Source organism: Bombina bombina, chromosome 6 (assembly GCF_027579735.1).
Source record: "Bombina bombina isolate aBomBom1 chromosome 6, aBomBom1.pri, whole genome shotgun sequence".
Taxonomy (NCBI): Eukaryota; Metazoa; Chordata; class Amphibia; order Anura; family Bombinatoridae; genus Bombina; species Bombina bombina.
In genome coordinates this window covers 328,440,982-328,459,429 of record NC_069504.1, presented here as the reverse complement: position 1 = coordinate 328,459,429, position 18,448 = coordinate 328,440,982, and the positions used below count along the sequence as shown (strand labels likewise).

The 18,448-nt window shown below is 39.5% G+C and overlaps 1 protein-coding gene across 1 annotated transcript in view; it reads left to right on the top strand.

The window, feature by feature from the left end:
- The window catches only part of CFAP54 (cilia and flagella associated protein 54), a 901,430-nt gene that overhangs the window by 583,676 nt on the left and 299,306 nt on the right, over nucleotides 1-18,448 (top strand). The window contains exon 47 of the mRNA XM_053719246.1: nucleotides 16,209-16,406. Coding sequence (XP_053575221.1) covers nucleotides 16,209-16,406 — 198 coding nt within the window. The remainder of the gene's footprint in view (nucleotides 1-16,208; nucleotides 16,407-18,448) is intronic.

Below are 18,448 nucleotides of genomic sequence, written 5' to 3'. Positions count from 1 at the left end.
AATACAAGAGCATTTCAAACTAACCCCACAAGAGGTATAGACATGCCAGCGTTTTAACAGCTTCTTTGCTTAAATCCAAGTGGGTTAATAAAATTGGCTTTAAATAAATGTGCCTATCCCCGGTCAGAAGAATATTTAAAGGGACAGTTTACCCAAAAACTTTCTCTCCTTTAATTCCCAAGTATCAATTTTACCTGCTGAAGTGTATTAAATTGCCTTTATATTGGCAATAGAAATACTGTAGCTGATTTAGCCTGTAGTATCCCTACCTATACTGAAGTTTCTATACCTAGGTATAGGCTATTGAGAAACTATGTAAACACAGACAGCAGACGTAATTACACTCACAGTGGGAGGTGGAAGAGATAAAGCTCTAAAAATTTTATTTTTATTGTTCTTTTTAAGTATTGTACAGAGACAGAGATAAGAAAGGGAAGCATTTGAGTGATAGGACGAGATCTGATCTGTCAGCCAGCCAAGTCTACTTTGATGGTCTGTGGTATCAAAGAGCAAATCCAGCTATTTTTCTCTTGTAAGGTGTATCCAGTCCACGGATCATCCATTACTTGTGGGATATTCTCCTTCCCAACAGGAAGTTGCAAGAGGACACCCACAGCAGAGCTGTAATATAGCTCCTCCCCTAACTGTCATAGCCAGTCATTCTCTTGCAACTCTCAACAAGCAAGGACGTTGTAGGAGAGAGTGGTTAAATATAGCTAGTTTATTTTCTTCAATCAAAAGTTTGTTATTTTTAAATAGTACCGGAGTTGTGCTATTTTATCTCAGGCAGTAAATAGAAGAAGAATCTGCCTGAGGTTTCTATGATCTTAGCAGGTTGTAACTAAGATCCATTGCTATTCTCACATATGTCTGAGGGGATTACACAGATGAGGCAACTTCAGCGAGAGAATGGCGTGCAGTTTATTCTGCTATCAGGTATGTGCAGTTATAATTTTTTCTAGAGATGGAAAACACTAGAAAATGCTGCTGATACCGGATTAATGTAAGTTAAGCCTGAATACAGTGATTTAATAACGACTGGTATCATGCTTACTCCCAGGGGTAATACCCTTATGATATTTACAATATAAAACGTTTGCTGGCATGTTTAATCGTTTTTATATATGCTTTGGTGATAAAACTTTATTGGGCCTAGTTTTTTCCACATGGCTGGCTTAAATTTTGACTAGAAACAATTTCCACTGTTGTAGTATAAAAGTTACAGTTGGTGCAGTTAAAATTACAAACTGTGACATCCAGCTTCCCTCAAAGGCCCTCTGAATGCTATAGGACATCTCTAAAGGGCTCAAAGGCTTTCCAAAGTCGTTTATTGGGGAAGGTAGGGCCACAGCTTGCTAAAAAACGTCTATTTCGTTTTTTTTTATCCGTTTTTTTAACTAAGGGGTTAATCATCCATTTGCAAGTGGGTGCAATGCTCTGTTAGCCTATTATACACACTGTAAAAATTTCGTTTGATTTACTGCATTTTTTCACTGTTTTTCAAATTCTGACAAAATTTGTTTCTCTTAAAGGCACAGTACCATTTTTTATATTTGCTTGTTAACTTGATTTAAAGTGTTTTCCAAGCTTGCTAGTCTCATTGCTATTCTGTATAAACATGTCTGACATAGAAGAAACTCCTTGTTTATTATGTTTAAAAGCCATGGTGGAACCCCCTCTTAGAATGTGTACCAAATGTACTGATTTCATTTTATGCAATAAAGATCATTTTCTGTCTTTAAAAAATGTATCACCAGAGGAATCTGACGAGGGGGAAGTTATGCCGACTAACTTTCCCCACGTGTCAGACCCTTTGACTCCCGCTTAAGGGACTCACGCTCAAATGGCGCCAAGTACATCTAGGGCGCCCATAGCGTTTACTTTACAAGACATGGCGGCAGTCATGGATAATACACTGTCAGCAGTATTAGCCAGACTACCTGAACTTAGAGGTAAGCGAGATAGCTCTGGGGTGAGACAAAGTGCAGAGCATACTGACGCTTTAAGAACTATGTCTGATACTGCCTCACAATATGCAGAAGCTGAGGAAAGAGAGCTTCAGTCAGTGGGTGATGTTAATGACTCAGGAAAGATACCTGATTCTAATATTTCTACATTTAAATTTAAGCTTGAACACCTCCGCGTGTTGCTTAGGGAGGTTTTAGCTGCTCTGAATGACTGTGATACCATTGCAGTGCCAGAGAAATTGTGTAGACTGGATAAATACTTTGCAGTGCCGGTGTGTACTGATGTTTTTCCAAATACCTAAAAGGTTTACAGAAATTATTAATAAGGAATGGGATAGACCAGGTGTGCCGTTCTCTTCCCCTCCTATTTTTAGAAAAATGTTTCCAATAGATGCCACCACATGGGACTTATGGCAGACAGTCCCTAAGGTGGAGGGAGCAGTTTCTACTCTAGTAAAGCGTACTACTATCCCTGTCGAGGACAGTTGTGCTTTTTTTTTAGATCCAATGGATAAAAAATTAGAGGTTACCTTAAGAAAATATTTATTCAACAAGGTTTTATCCTACAGCCCCTTGCATGCATTGCCCCTGTCACTGCTGCTGCGGCGTACTGGTTTGAGTCTCTGGAAGAGGCTTTACAGGTAGCGACTCCATTGGATGACATACTTGGGAAACTTAGAGCACTTAAGATAGCCAATTCTTTTATTCTGATGCCATTGTTCATTTGACTAAACTAACGGCTAAGAATTCTGGTTTTGCTATACAGGCGCGCAGAGCGCTATGGCTTAGATCATGGTCAGCTGACGTGACTTCAAAATCTAAGCTACTTAACATTCCCTTCAAGGGGCAGACCCTATTCGGGCCTGGTTGAAGGAGATTATTGCTGATATCACTGGAGGAAAAGGTCATGCCCTTCCTCAGGACAGGTCCAAATCTAGGGCCAAACAGTCTAATTTTCGTGCCTTTCAAAACTTCAAGGCAGGTGCGGCATCAACTTCCTCTAATGCTAAACAAGAGGGAACTTTTGCTCAATCCAAGATGGTCTGGAGACCAAACCTGACATGGAAAAAAGGTAAGCAGGTAAAAAAGCCTGCTGCTGCCTCTAAGACAGCATGAAGGAACGGCCCCCTATCCGGGAAAGGATCTAGTAGGGGGCAGACTTTCACTCTTTGCCCAGGCGTGGGCAAGAGATGTTCAGGATCCCTGGGCGTTGGAAATTATATCCCAGGGATATCTTCTGGACTTCAAAGCTTCCCCCCCAAAAGGGAAATTTCACCTTTCACAATTATCTGCACACCAGATAAAGAGAGAGGCATTCTTACACTGTGTACGAGTCCTCCTAGTTATGGGAGTGATCCATCCAGTTCCAAAGGAGGAACAGGGACAGGGTTTTTACTCAAATCTGTTTGTGGTTCCCAAAAAAGAGGGAACCTTCAGACCAATTTTGGATCTAAAGATCTTAAACAAATTCCTCAAAGTTCCGTCGTTCAAGATGGAAACTATTCGTACCATCCTACCACTGATCCAGGAGGGTCAATATATGACTACAGTGGATCTAAAGGATGCTTATCTTCACATTCCGATACACAAAGATCATCATCGGTTTCTCAGGTTTGCCTTTTAAGACAGGCATTACCAGTTGTAGCTCTTCCCTTGGGATTAGCTACAGCCCCAAGATTCTTTACAAAGGTTCTAGGGTCACTTATGGCGGTCCTAAGGCCACGGGGCATAGCAGTAGCCCCTTATTTAGATGACATCCTGATACAGGCGTCAAACTTCCAAATTGCCAAGTCTCATACGGACGTAGTACTGGCATTTCTGTGGTCGCATGGGTGGAAAGTGAACGAGGAAAAGTTCTCTATCCCCACTCACAAGAGTTTCCTTTCTAGGGACTCTGATAGATTCTGTAGAAATGAAAATTCACCTGACGGAGTCCAGGTTATCAAAGCTTCTAAATTCCTGCAGGGTTCTTCATTCCATTCCGCGCCCTTCGGTGGTTCAGTGTATGGAAGTAATCGGCTTAATGGTAGCGGCAATGGACATAGTGCCGTTTGCACGCTTACATCTCAGACCGCTGCAACTATGCATTCTCAGTCAGTGGAGCGGGGATTACACAGATTTGTCCCCTCAACTGAATCTGGACCAAGAGACCAGGGATTCTCTTCTCTGGTGGCTATCTCGGGTCCATCTGTCCAAAGGTATGACCTTTCGCAGGCCAGATTGAACAATTGTTACGACAGATGCCAGCCTTCTAGGTTGGGGTGCAGTCTGGAACTCCCTGAAGGCTCAGGGATCGTGGACTCAGGAGGAGTCTCTCCTTCCATTAAATATTCTGGAACTAAGAGCGATATTCAAGGCTCTTCAGGCTTGGCCTCAGTTAGCAACTCTGAGGTACATCAGATTTCAGTCGGACAACATCACGACTGTAGCTTACATCAACCATCAAGGGGGAACGAGAAGTTCCCTAGAGATGTTAGAAGTTTAAAAAATAATTCGCTGGGCAGAGATTCACTCTTGCCACCTATCAGCTATCCATATCCCAGGTGTAGAGCACTGGGAGGCGGATTTTCTAAGTCGTCATACTTTTCATCCGGGAGAGTGGGAACTCCATCCGGAGGCATTTGCACAACTGATTCATCGCAAACCAGAACTGGATCTCATGGCATCTCGCCAGAACGCCAAGCTTCCGTGTTACGGATCCAGGTCCAGGGATCCCAAGGCGACACTGATAGATGCTCTAGCAGCGCTCTAGTCTTTCAACCTGGCTTATGTGTTTCCACCGTTTCCTCTGCTCCCTCGACTGATTGCCAAGATCAAGCAGGAGAGAGCATCAGTGATTCTGATAGCACCTGCGTGGCCACGCAGGACCTGGTATGCAGATCTAGTGGACATGTCATCCTTTCCACCATGGTCTCTGCCTCTGAAACAGGACCTTCTACTTCAGGGTCCTTTCAACCATCCAAACCTAATTTCTCTGAGGCTGACTGCCTAGAGATTGAACGCTTGATTTTATCAAAGCGTGGCTTCTCCGAGTCAGTTATTGATACCTTAAGACAGGCACGAAAGCCTGTCACCAGGAAAATTTACCATAAGGTATGGCGTAGATATCTTTATTGGTGTGAATCCAAGGGTTACTCATGGAGTAAGGTCAGGATTGCTAGGATATTATCTTTTCTCCAAGAAGGTTTGGAAAAAGGATTGTCCGCTAGTTAAGCGTCTGGCAGATGTTCCAGACGTTCAGGCATTTTGTCAGGCTTTAATTAGAATCAAGCCTGTGTTTAAACCTGTTGCTCCACCATGGAGCTTAAACTTGGTTCTTAAGGTTCTTCAAGGAGTTCCGTTTGAACCTCTTCATTCCATAGATATCAAGCTTTTATCTTGGAAAGTTCTTTTTTTGGTAGCTATTTCCTCGGCTCGTAGAGTCTCTGAGCTATCTGCCTTACAATGTGATTCTCCTTATCTGATTTTTCATACGGATAAGGTAGTCCTGCGTACCAAACCTGGGTTCTTACCTAAGGTGGTATCTAGCAAGAATATCAATCAAGAGATTGTTGTTCCATCCTTGTGTTACACAATTTGGACGTGGTCCGTGCTTTAAAGTTTTACTTACAAGCCACTAAAGATTTTCGTCAAACATCTGCTTTGTTTGTTGTCTACTCTGGACAGAGGAGAGGTCAAAAGGCTTCGGCAACCTCTTTTTCTTTTTGACTAAGAAGCTTAATCCGCTTAGCCTATGAGACTGCTGGACAGCAACCTCCTGAAAGGATTACAGCTCATTCCACTAGAGCTGTGGCTTCCACTTGGGCCTTTAAAAATGAGGCTTCTTTTGATCAGATTTGCAAGGCGACGACTTGGTCTTCACTTGATATTTTTTCAAAATTTTACAAATTTGATACTTTTGCTTCTTCGGAGGCTATATTTGGGAGAAAGGTTTTACGGGCAGTGGTTCCTTCCATTTAAGTTCCTGCCTTGTCCCTCCCTTCATCCGTGTACTTTAGCTTTGGTATTGGTATCCCACAAGTAATGGATGATCCATGGACTGGATACACCTTACAAGAGAAAACACAATTTATGCTTACCTGATAAATGTATTTCTCTTGTGGTGTATCCAGTCCACGGCCCGCCCTGTCATTTTAAGGCAGGTAATTTTTAAATTTAAACTACAGTAACCACTGCACCCTATGGTTCCTCCTTTCTCGGCTTGTTTTCGGTCGAATGACTGGCTATGAAAGTTAGGGGAGGAGCTATATTACAGCTCTGCTGTGGGTGTCCTCTTGCAACTTCCTGTTGGGAAGGAGAATATCCCACAAGTAATGGATGATCCGTGGACTGGATACACCACAAGAGAAATAAATTTATCAGGTAAGCATAAATTGTGTTATTTTGCAAAAAGAAGCATAAATGATCAATTTATCATACATTTTATACCCTGCAGCTGGTATAACAAGTCATGGGGAACACAATCAGGGAAAAGCAATTTTACAGTGAACTTCCCCTTTAAAGCATGACTTTCATCTGGCACTGGACAAACCTGATCAAGGATTTAGATTAGGTGGGGGTTATATACTGTTCTATTACTATTCTATTAAGAGATGGACCAATGTAAGTCATGTTATATAGCTGACATATAAAAAACAAAAATATTTAGCTTTCTATAGTGTGACACACATATACTTTGGATGTCTTTTACCATTTTACAGATGTATCGTGTTCCTAATACATATTGCCTGTTACTGACACTTAAAGGGATATGAAACACAATTTTTTTCTTTCATAATTCAGATAGAGCATGACATTTTGAGCAAATTTCTAATTTACTCCTATTATCAGTTTCTTGCGGCTAGTTTACAAGTCTTGCGTTAACCTTAAAAAGCAGCGTTGAGAGGTCCCAACGCTGCTTTTTAACTCCCGCTGGTATTACGTGTCTGGCAGGTATAGGTGTACCGCTCACTTTTCTTCCGTGACTCGAGCTTACCGCAAATCCCCTTACGTAAATTGCGTATCCTATCTTTTCAATGGGACTTGCATAACGCCGGTATTACGAGTCTTGGAAGAAGTGAGCGGTAGACCCTCTCCTGTCAAGACTCCTACCGCATTTAAAAGTCAGTAGTTAAGAGTTTTATGGGCTAACGCCGTAACATAAAACTCTTAACTAAAGTGCTAAAAAGTACACTAACACCCATAAACTACCTATTAACCCCTAAACCGAGCCCCCCCCCCATCGCAAACACTTAAATACATTTTTTAACCCCTAATCTGCCGACCGGACATCTCCGCCACTTTAATAAATATATTAACCCCTAAACCGCCGCACTCCTGCCTCACAAACACTAGTTACATTTTATTAACCCCTAATCTGCCGTCCCTAACATCGCCGACACCTACCTACATTTATTAACCCCTAATTTGCCGCCCCCAACAGCGCCGCTACTATATTAAATTTATTAACCCCTAAAAGTAAGTCTAACACCCCCCTAACTGAAATATAATTTAAATAAAATGAAATAAAATTACTACAATTAAATAATTTAATCCTATTTAAAACTAAATACTTACCTGTAAAATAAACCCTAAGCTAGCTACAATATAACTAATAGTTAAATTTGTATCTATCTTAGGGTTTATATTTATTTTACAGGCAACTTTGTATTTATTTTAACTAGGTACAATAGTTATTAAATAGTTATTAACTATTTAATAGCTACCTAGTTAAAATAAATACAAAAGTACCTGTAAAATAAATCCTAACCTAAATTACAATTACACCTAACACTACACTATCTTTAAATTAACACGGGCCGTCAAGCTCCTTTCGGAGCTTGATAGATAGGCCCCATAGTATCGATACATATCACATGTATTTAGTAATAATAGTAAACCACTTGTATATACTTATATCCCCCTTTTGAAAGTTTCTTGTATCTCATGACTATGTATATATTATATATACACATAATCTAACTATTAAATTTTCATGTTTTGAATTAATCCAATTTCATCCTACATGTAATCTTTTTGAGAACCTTCTACAAGGGAAGAGAAATAATGGCAAAAACATTTTTTTGTATCTTTTTTTGCATCTTTGTCTGCAATCCATTTTTTCTGCTTGTTGCTTAGACATATGCATACTACTTAAAATCTCAGTTTATGATGAATTTTATTATATTACGTGAACTTTTGTTTGTATGTGTAAAGGCAATTTTATACAGTATATATATATATATATATATATATATATATATTCAGTATATATATATATATATATGTTTACCTTGGTATTCTCTGAAATTCTCCAGTCTTTCTAGTGCAGATATACAGTTCGTCTTACTATTTTATCCCCAACTAATATTTTAAGCCTTTTTTATGCCTTAGATTTATACAGTAGAAACATCACTGTTTATTACGAAGATACTTTGTTGCATATGGCAAACCTTTAAATTATCATAAATAAAAAGAGAGAAGTGCTCAACCTGGGAACGAACAATAGCATAATAGCTTGTTCTATGGCTAGTTACCACCCAAGAAGCAGCCTCTTTTTGCTCAACATGTACCGTTCACAGAGAACTTACCTGAAGCATATCAGTCTGATCCTGACTTCACAGTACAGTCCAACCCTGAAATACCAGGCAATCCCTCTCTGAACAAGAGAAACAGCAAAACCCCAGATGTACGTTTCGGCCTATTGTGGGCCTCGTCAGTGAGGTGCAGCCATATCCCTCTAGGCACACGGGTCCACGACTGGATTCCCGCATCACACTTAGGGAGACTTCCATAATTGTCATAATTAGCATAAATAAAAAGAGAGAAGCGCTCAACCTGGCAACTAACAATAGCATAATAGCTTGTTCTATGGCTAGTTACCATCCAAGAAGCAGCCTCTTTTTGCTTAGAGGGATATGGCTGCACCTCACTGACAAGGCCCACAATAGGCCTAAACGTACGTCTGGGGATTTGCTGTTTCTCTCGTTCAGAGAGCGAATGCCTGGTATTTCGGGGCTGGACTGTACTGTGAAGTCAGGATCAGACTGATATGCTTAAGGATAGTTCTTCTCTGTAAAAGGCACATGTTGAGCAAAAAGAGGCTGCTTCTTGGGTGGTAACTAGCCATAGAACAAGCTATTATGCTATTATTCGTTACCAGGTTGAGCGCTTCTCTCTTTTTAATTAGGCCTTTAAATTATGACTACCTTCTATGTATGAGGAGAAATATCAGTTATGTAATAGGGGCAACAATTGTATTTGTCTGTGTAAAATTAGTTATATGTATTCTACCTAACAACTCTTTACACACACAAGACTGAATATTGCTATTGGCTAATCTCGGTCGATGCGTCACTTCCGGTTGGAAAATGGGTGTTGAGCTCAGTGACGTAATCGGCCGGGCATTTAAAAGCTGGTACTTCTAGTTCAGTGGCATGTCACCTTTGAGAAAGCCTCGGCGAAACACGAGAGGTGACGCATGAGGAGGGTCAGAGGTATCACTCTCTCTATCTCTTTAGTACTGCTCTGTCCAGGTCTGTACAATTTTGAATTTTTATTGCAACACTGAATAAATGCTATGTTTTACTTGCACCTGCAATCATTGTGGACTTTATATGGGTCAGTACTTGCTTCAACACTTTGCTACTACAATTACTAGCATGTTATACATTGTATGAAGATTTGAAATTTCAAACAATACTCCTGTCTTTGGACTACACAGCGGTATTTTCTATTCTCTATGTTTTTCTATCTGAACTATTGCACAGATTAAATAATCATCTTCTTAGTAAACATGATTTTTTTACCAGCTCTCATCCAAGGTAATCCTGAATATCTTGCCTGTTGGGGAGGCCCGAGGACAGGTTAGAAAACCAGTGCTCTACATGATTTTTGCTTTTTAAACCTCATACTTATTTCTTTATCTCCTTGCAGTATAGTTTGTAGCTTTATTTTCATTTGCACGTTGTTTTTAAAGAAAGTATATTCCACCCCATCCATAACATATAACAACAGACCAGATTTTAAGGCTTGTTCCCACAGGTTTCAATATCATCTGTATGTTGACGACACCCAAATCTACTTCTCTACACCAGACCCATCTCCTTCCTTGCTAACCCGTTTCACTAACTGTCTTTCTCACATCTCTTCCTGGATGTCCTCTCACTACCTAAAGCTAAATCTCTCCAAAACTGAGCTCCTTATTTTCCCCCGATTCTTCTAAAATCTCTACCCCCCATCTCTCTATAACTGTTGACAACTCCATCGTCACACCTACCCCGCATGCCGGATGTCTTGGGGTCACATTTGACTCAAATCTTTCTTTCACTCCTCACATTCAGTCCTTGGCTAAAACCTGCCACTTCCATCTTAAAAACATCTCTAAAATTAGACATTTCCTTACACAAAACAAAACTAACGGCTAGATTTAGAGTTTTGTCGGTAACGACCCGCGTAGCTAGCGCTGGCTTTTTTTTCCCCGCACCTTTTAAATACCGCTGGTATTTAGAGTTCATAGAAGGGCTGCGTAGGGCTCCAAAAAGGGAGCGTAGAGCATAATTTACCGCCACTGCAACTCTCAATACCAGCGGTGCTTACGGACGTGGCCAGCTTCAAAAACGTGCTCGTGCACGATTCGCCCATAGGAAACAATGGGGCAGTTTGAGCTGAAAAAAAACCTAACACCTGCAAAAAAGCAGCGTTCAGCTCCTAACGTAGCCCCATTGTTTCCTATGGGGAAACACTTCCTAAGTCTGCACCTAACACCCTAATCTGCCGCCCCCGCTATCGCTGACCCCTGCATATTTTTTTACCCCTAATCTGCCGCTCCGTACACCGCCGCAACCTACGTTATCCCTAAGTACCCCTAATCTGCTGCCCCTAACACCGCCGACCCCTATATTATATTTATTAACCCCTAATCTGCCGCCCCCAATGTCGCCTCCACCTACCTACAATTATTAACCCCTAATCTGCCGACCGGACCTCGCCGCTACTCTAATAAATGTATTAACCCCTAAAGCTAAGTCTAACCCTAACATCCCCCTAAGTTAAATATAATTTAAATCTAACGAAATTAATTAACTCTTATTAAATAAATTATTTCTATTTAAAGCTAAATACTTACCTGTAAAATAAATCCTAATATAGCTACAATATAAATTATAATTATATTGTAGCTATTTTAGGATTTATCTTTATTTTACAGGCAACTTTGTATTTATTTTAACTAGGTGCAATAGCTATTAAATAGTTAATAACTATTTAATAGTTACCTAGTTAAAATAATTACAAAATTACCTGTAAAATAAATCCTAACCTAAGTTACAATTAAACCTAACACTAAACTATCAATAAATTAATTAAATAAAATACCTACAATTATCTACAATTAAACCTAACACTACACTATCAATAAATTAATTAAATACAATACCTACAAATAAATACAATTAAATAAACTAACTAAAGTACAAAAAATAAAAAAGAACTAAGTTACAAAAAATAAAAAAATATTTACAAACATTAGAAAAATATTACAACAATTTTAAGCTAATTACACCTACTCTAAGCCCCCTAATAAAATAGCAAAGCCCCCCAAAATAAAAAAATGCCCTACCCTATTCTAAAATAAAAATAGAAAAGCTCTTTTACCTTACCAGCCCTTAAAAGGGCCTTTTGCGGGGCATGCCCCAAAGAATTCAGCTCTTTTGCCTGGAAAAAAAACCATACAATACCCCCCCCAACATTACAACCCACCACCCACTTACCCCTAATCTAACCCAAACCCCCCTTAAATAAACCTAACACTAAGCCCCTGAAGATCTCCCTACCTTATCTTCACCACGCCGGGTATCACCGATCCGTCCAGAGGAGCCTCCGAAGTCTTGATCCAAGCCCAAGCGGGGGCTGAAGACGTCCATCCTCCGGCTGAAGTCTTGATCCAAGCGCAAGCGGGGGCTGAAGAAGTCCATCCTCCGGCTGAAGTCTTGATCCAAGCGGCGGCTGAAGAAGTCCATCATCGGGCAGAAGTCTTCATCCTATCCGGGCAGAAGAGGAGATCCGGACCGGTAGACATCTTCATCCAAGCGGCATCTTCTATCTTCTTCCATCCGACGACGAGCGGCTCCATCTTCAAGACCTCCGGCGCGAATCCATCCTCTTCTTCCGACATCCTAACAGAGAATGAAGGTTCCTTTAAGGGACGTCATCCAAGATGTCATCCCTCGAATTCCGATTCTCTTGGGCTTGGATCAAGACTTCAGCCGGAGGATGGACGTCTTCAGCCCCCGCTTGGGCTTGGATCAAGACTTCGGAGGCTCCTCTGGACGGATCGGTGATACCCGGCGTGGTGAAGATAAGGTAGGGAGATTTTCAGGGGCTTAGTGTTAGGTTTATTTAAGGGGGGTTTGGGTTAGATTAGGGGTATGTGAGTGGTGGGTTGTAATGTTGGGGGGGGGTATTGTATGTTTTTTTTTTCCAGGCAAAAGAGCTGAATTCTTTGGGCCATGCCCCGCAAAAGGCCCTTTTAAGGGCTGGTAAGGTAAAAGAGCTTTTCTATTTTTATTTTAGAATAGGGTAGGGCATTTTTTTATTTTGGGGGACTTTGTTATTTTATTACGGGGCTTAGAGTAGGTGTAATTAGCTTAAAATTGTTGTAATATTTTTCTAATGTTTGTAAATATTTTTTTATTTTTTGTAACTTAGTTCTTTTTTTATTTTTTGTACTTTAGTTAGTTTATTTAATTGTATTTATTTGTAGGTTTTGTATTTAATTAATTTATTGATAGTGTAGTGTTATTTTTAATTGTAGATAATTGTAGGTATTTTATTTCATTAATTTATTGATAGTGTAGTGTTAGGTTTAATTGTAACTTAGGTTAGGATTTATTTTACAGGTAATTTTGTATTTATTTTAACTAGGTAGCTATTAAATAGTTATTAACTATTTAATAGCTATTGTACCTGGTTAAAATAAATACAAAGTTGCCTGTAAAATAAATATTAATCCTAAAATAGCTACAATATAATTATAATTTATATTGTAGCTATATTAGGATTTATTTTACAGGTAAGTATTTAGCTTTAAATAGGAATAATTTATTTAATAAGAGTTAATTTATTTCGTTAGATTTAAATTATATTTAACTTAGGGGGGTGTTAGGGTTAGGGTTAGACTTAGCTTTAGGGGTTAATACATTTATTAGAGTAGCGGTGAGGTCCGGTCGGCAGATTAGGGGTTAATAATTGTAGGTAGGTGGAGGCGACGTTGGGGGCGGCAGATTAGGGGTTAATAAATATAATATAGGGGTCGGCGGTGTTAGGGGCAGCAGATTAGGGGTACATAGGGATAACGTAGGTGGCGGCGGTGTGCGGTCGGCAGATTAGGGGTTAAAAAAAATTAATAGAGTGGCGGCGATGTGGGGGGACCTCGGTTTAGGGGTACATAGGTAGTTTATGGGTGTTAGTGTACTTTAGAGCACAGTAGTTAAGAGCTTTATGAACCGGCGTTAGCCCAGAAAGCTCTTAACTCCTGGCTTTTTGCTGAGGCTGGAGTCTTGTCTTTAGATTTCTAACGCTCACTTCAGCCAAGACTCTAAATACCAGCGTTAGAAAGATCCCATTGAAAAGATAGGATACGCAAATGGCGTAGGGGGATCTGCGGTATGGAAAAGTCGCGGCTGCAAAGTGAGCGTTAGACCCTTTCCTGACTGACTTTAAATACCAGCGGTAGCCCAAAACCAGCGTTAGGAGCCTCTAATGCTGGTTTTGACGGCTAACGCCAAACTCTAAATCTAGGCGTAAGATTTTAATCCACTCTCTCAGCTTTTCCCGCCTCGACTACTGCAACTCTACCCTCTCTGGTCTCCCTAGCTGCTGCCTAGCTCCTTTACAATCCATAATAAATGCCTGTGCCAGGCTCATCTTCCTTACACGTCGCTATTTATCTGCTGCACCTCTCTGCCAATACCTTCACTGGCTTGCTCTTGCCTTCTTCTGACTCTGACATACAAGGCCCTCAACTGTACTGTTCCCCCCCCATATCTCAAACCTTGTCTCCAGATACTCTCCCTCCCATCCCCTTTGCTCTACTCACGACCTCTCTTGTCACCTCTTCACATTCCCGTTTACAGGACTTCTCCAGACTGGCTCCCATCTTGTGGAACTTTCTGCTTTGCTCCACAAGACTCTCCCCTAGTTTTGAATGCTTCAAGCGCTCCCTAAAGACTCTACTGTTCAGGGATGCATACAACCTACACTAACCTTTCCTAATACCAGTTCCTCTCCTCCATTGCTATCCACCATGAACCCCCTTAGCATGTAAGCCTAAGAGCCCAACTGTTTGCAGATCGCCTTCATAAGAGCTGACTACAACAGTGCGACTCTCGGCAGGGCCCTCTTCCCATTTGATCCCTGTAAATGTTACCTTGTATACCACCTATGTTTATAGCGCTGCGGAATCTGTTGGCACTCTACAAATAACCGATAATAATAATAATAATAATAATAAATGTCATCTGGGATTGACAGTTGCAGTTTTAACTGAGCACTCAGGGATCAAGCAGACATATCCTTAAATCCTGATCTTTGGTCTGACAGACACTAAGACATGCTCAGCTACATGATACCTCTCACTTCCCCAATGTCTTATTGGCTGCTGTTCTCAACCACTACAACAGCAGCAACTCAGTAAACAGTGTGTCCAATTGTGCTGCTGTAGTATTTTCCTTTTTGCGTTTGATTATGAGTTATGTTTCAGAAGAGTCTAAAGAAAATAAGTGAGACTTTCTAGTCATAAGATTTATAGGTACTAGACAATCCAATGCATAATATGTATATAGGCATGAAAATCTGGCTTTGTTTTTAATCATCTGCCTATTTTTATTTAAAGGGACAGTCAAGTCAAAATTAAACGTTCATGATTCAGATAGGGCATGTAAATTTAAACAATTTTCCAATTTACTTTAATCATCAAATTTACTTTGTTCTCTTGGTATTCTTTTTATGAAAGCTAAACCTAGGTAGGCTCATATGCTAATTTTTAAATCCTTGAAGGCTGCCTCTTATCTGAATGGATTTGACAGTTTCTGTCACAGCTAGAGAGTGTTAGTTCATGTGTGCCATATAGATAACATTGTGCTCACGCCCGTGGAGTTACTTATGTGAGGGAACTGATTGGCTAAAATGCAAGACTGTCAAAAGAACTGAAATAAAGGGGGCAGTGTGCAGAGGTTTATATACAAGGTAATCACAAAGGCTAAAAAGTATATTAATATAACCGTGTTGGTTATGCAAAACTGGGGGATGGGTAATAAAGGGATAATCTATCATTTTAAACAATAAAAATTCTGTCCCTTTAACTTGTCATTGTTGGAAAGTTTTACTAAACAGGATCTAATAAGCTTTCCTTGTTACATAATATGAAGTCACTGTACACCAGGGCCTTTTAGATGTTCTTGTAAAAATTGACATTCATTTATATTTGTCTAAAAAAAACAGGGCAACTACTGTTAGTAACATTATTTGTGACAGATTAAAAATCTCTTTTGTCCTTTTTTTTTTAAATCAGCACATGTGACAAATCTTCAGCTTTTGAAGTTAAAGAGTAATAGCTATCTGCTATGCGATTATAACTCTTAAGAGAATAAATGCATCCAAATAAGTACCAAGACGGTCACCATTTGGCCTCTGAAATACTATCTGCATTCAAAACTTTATGCTGCTCACTTGCTTTCCAGAATACAAAGCTGTTTTAGCCAGTGAAATAAAAAAAAAGTCTTTTGTGACAAGGCAATTTATTTTTTTCCATTAGCTGATAATCTGGTTTCCATCTGATATTCATCAACAAGGATGTTTTGTGTAGTGACTGTCATATTCATCTAGCATTTTCAGTTGTTGCTGCTGTCATTATCATTTAACATGTCTGGCGAGATTGTTTGTAAGAATATTTTATTTCTTTCTTTTTGCAGCTATTCTCATCTGCATGCCTGTAAAATCTATTTATGTGCTTTCCGTTGCATTTAAATAGGTTTATAACCTAGACATTTCTCTTCCTCCAACACTGTGGTAAAACGGCATTTATAAATCTACCCATTTGGTATTTATTTTCAATGTGTATTTTTTATTATTGGGTTTTGTTTTTTATAAGTTATAGCACATAACTGAGGAGGTTAAAAACAATTATGATTGAAAATATTTTGTCCATGTGTGCACTTAATTTTCCCTTCAGTGTCATATTTTGATGCTTTTTATATGTTGTAGAGCTGCTTTCAAATGCTGGTGTCAGGCCCTTGATGAAACGCTCAACATGTCTGATGCTCTTAATTCATGGCAAGCGCTTGATAGTTCCCCAGACAGCATAAGCAATGGAAGATCTAAAGATTACAGTGAGAAATTTTTGTGCCGGGCGGGAATTTGGGGCTGTTTGCAGTCTGCCGTCATCACTGCTAAAATGTCTCGGTAAGTATTGAAAAAGGTTTCATGATTTATTTTTATTTATCACATAATGTTTAGTGGCCAGAGGGGAGTAATAAAAGCTTCTCCTGGTACACACTGAAGAGATAAAGCTTAATGGCAAAAGAACAGAGAACCTTCCTGGCGTCTGAAGGGTTGTTTCTAGTTTATATATATATATATATATATATATATATAAATATACTGTATATAGCTTTGAATCATATTTGTCTAGTGTAACTACATTTTCTCAAACTAAAAGCTGTATTTGAAGCAAAGTTAGTATTATATTAAGTTGCTACCAGAGAGATAAAAAGTACTTACCACCATTGGTGGTCTTATACCATAAATTTAATGGTACAAAAAGTTGACCACAAACATAAATATCAAGGATAAAATGGATGCTAGTAGAGATCTGCATCTTCTAAACATTTGTTTTTCTTTTAAATCACCCTTATGCATCTTTTACCTCTCTCCTTCATAAACTACTGAACATGTAAAAAAGGTACTACTATGCAAATTCAGGCAGCCAGCACCATTGAAGTTTGAGGGTGCTACAGTAACTACTGTAAAAGGTTTAAGGGGTCTACAGTAATAACTCTATGTGGTTTGGGGGGCTATGGTAATGAGTGGATGAGGTTTGGGGGGCTACAGTAATGACTGTATGAGGTTTCGGGGGGGCTACAGTAATGACTCTATGAGGTTTGGAGGGCTAAGGTAATGATTGTATGTGTATAGAAAATAATATAGAAAGATTCAAGTGGCATACATTACTGTCACTTTAAAGAAAGGTATGGCTGCACACAGAGTTCTTAATAAAAATGTCATTTATTAAGTTACAATTAATTGTGAAAATATATCATCGACTGGATCTGATGCCCTGATGAAGCCCCTGACACACAACCTTTCTCCAACATTGGTGTGTCCGGTCCACGGCGTCATCCTTACTTGTGGGATATCTCTTCCCCAACAGGAAATGGCAAAGAGTCCCAGCAAAGCTGGCCATATAGTCCCTCCTAGGCTCCGCCCACCCCAGTCATTCTCTTTGCCGTTGCACAGGCAACATCTCCACGGAGATGGTTAAGAGTTTTTTGGTGTTTAAATGTAGTTTTTATTCTTCTATCAAGTGTTTGTTATTTTAAAATAGTGCTGGTATGTACTATTTACTCTGAAACAGAAAAGGATGAAGATTTCTGTTTGTGAGAGGAAGATGATTTTAGCAGACAGTAACTAAAATCGATTGCTGTTTCCACATAGGACTGTTGAGATGAAGTAACTTCAGTTGGGGGAAGCAGTTAGCAGACTTTTCTGCTTAAGGTATGACTAGCCATATTTCTAACAAGACGATGTAATGCTGGAAGGCTGTCATTTCCCCTCATGGGGACCGGTAAGCCATTTTCTTAGTCAAACAAACAGAATAAAGGGCTTATTATGGGCTAAAAAACTGGTAGACATTTTTATGGGCTAAATCGATTGCTTTATTTGGGCATTTTATTCATATTTATAGTGACAATTTGCATTTATAAACTTGGGGAACGTTTATTAAACGGCAGGCACTGTGTTAGACACCTTTTCCAGTCAGGGGGCCTTCCTAGTTGTAGACTGAGCCTCATTTTCGCGCCATTACTGCGCAGTTGTTTTTTGAGAGCAGGGCATGCAGATGCATGTGTGAGGATCTAAAAATTGCTGGAAAAGCTTCTAGAAGGCGTCAATTGGTATCGTATTCCCCTCTGGGCTTGGTTGGGTCTCAGCAAAGACTATAGCTGGGACTGTATAGGGGTTAAATTTATAAACGGCTCCGGTTCCGTTATTTTAAGGGTTAAAGCTCTGAAATTTGGTGTGCAATACTATTAATGCTTTAAGACACTGTGGTGAAATTTGGTAATTTTTGAACAATTCCTTCATACTTTTTCACATATTCAGTAATAAAGTGTTTTCTGTTTAAAATTTAAAGAGACAGTAACGGTTTTGTTTTAAAACGTTTTTTGTGCTTTGTTGACAAGTTTAAGCCTGTTTAACATGTCTGTACCTTCAGATAAGCTATGTTC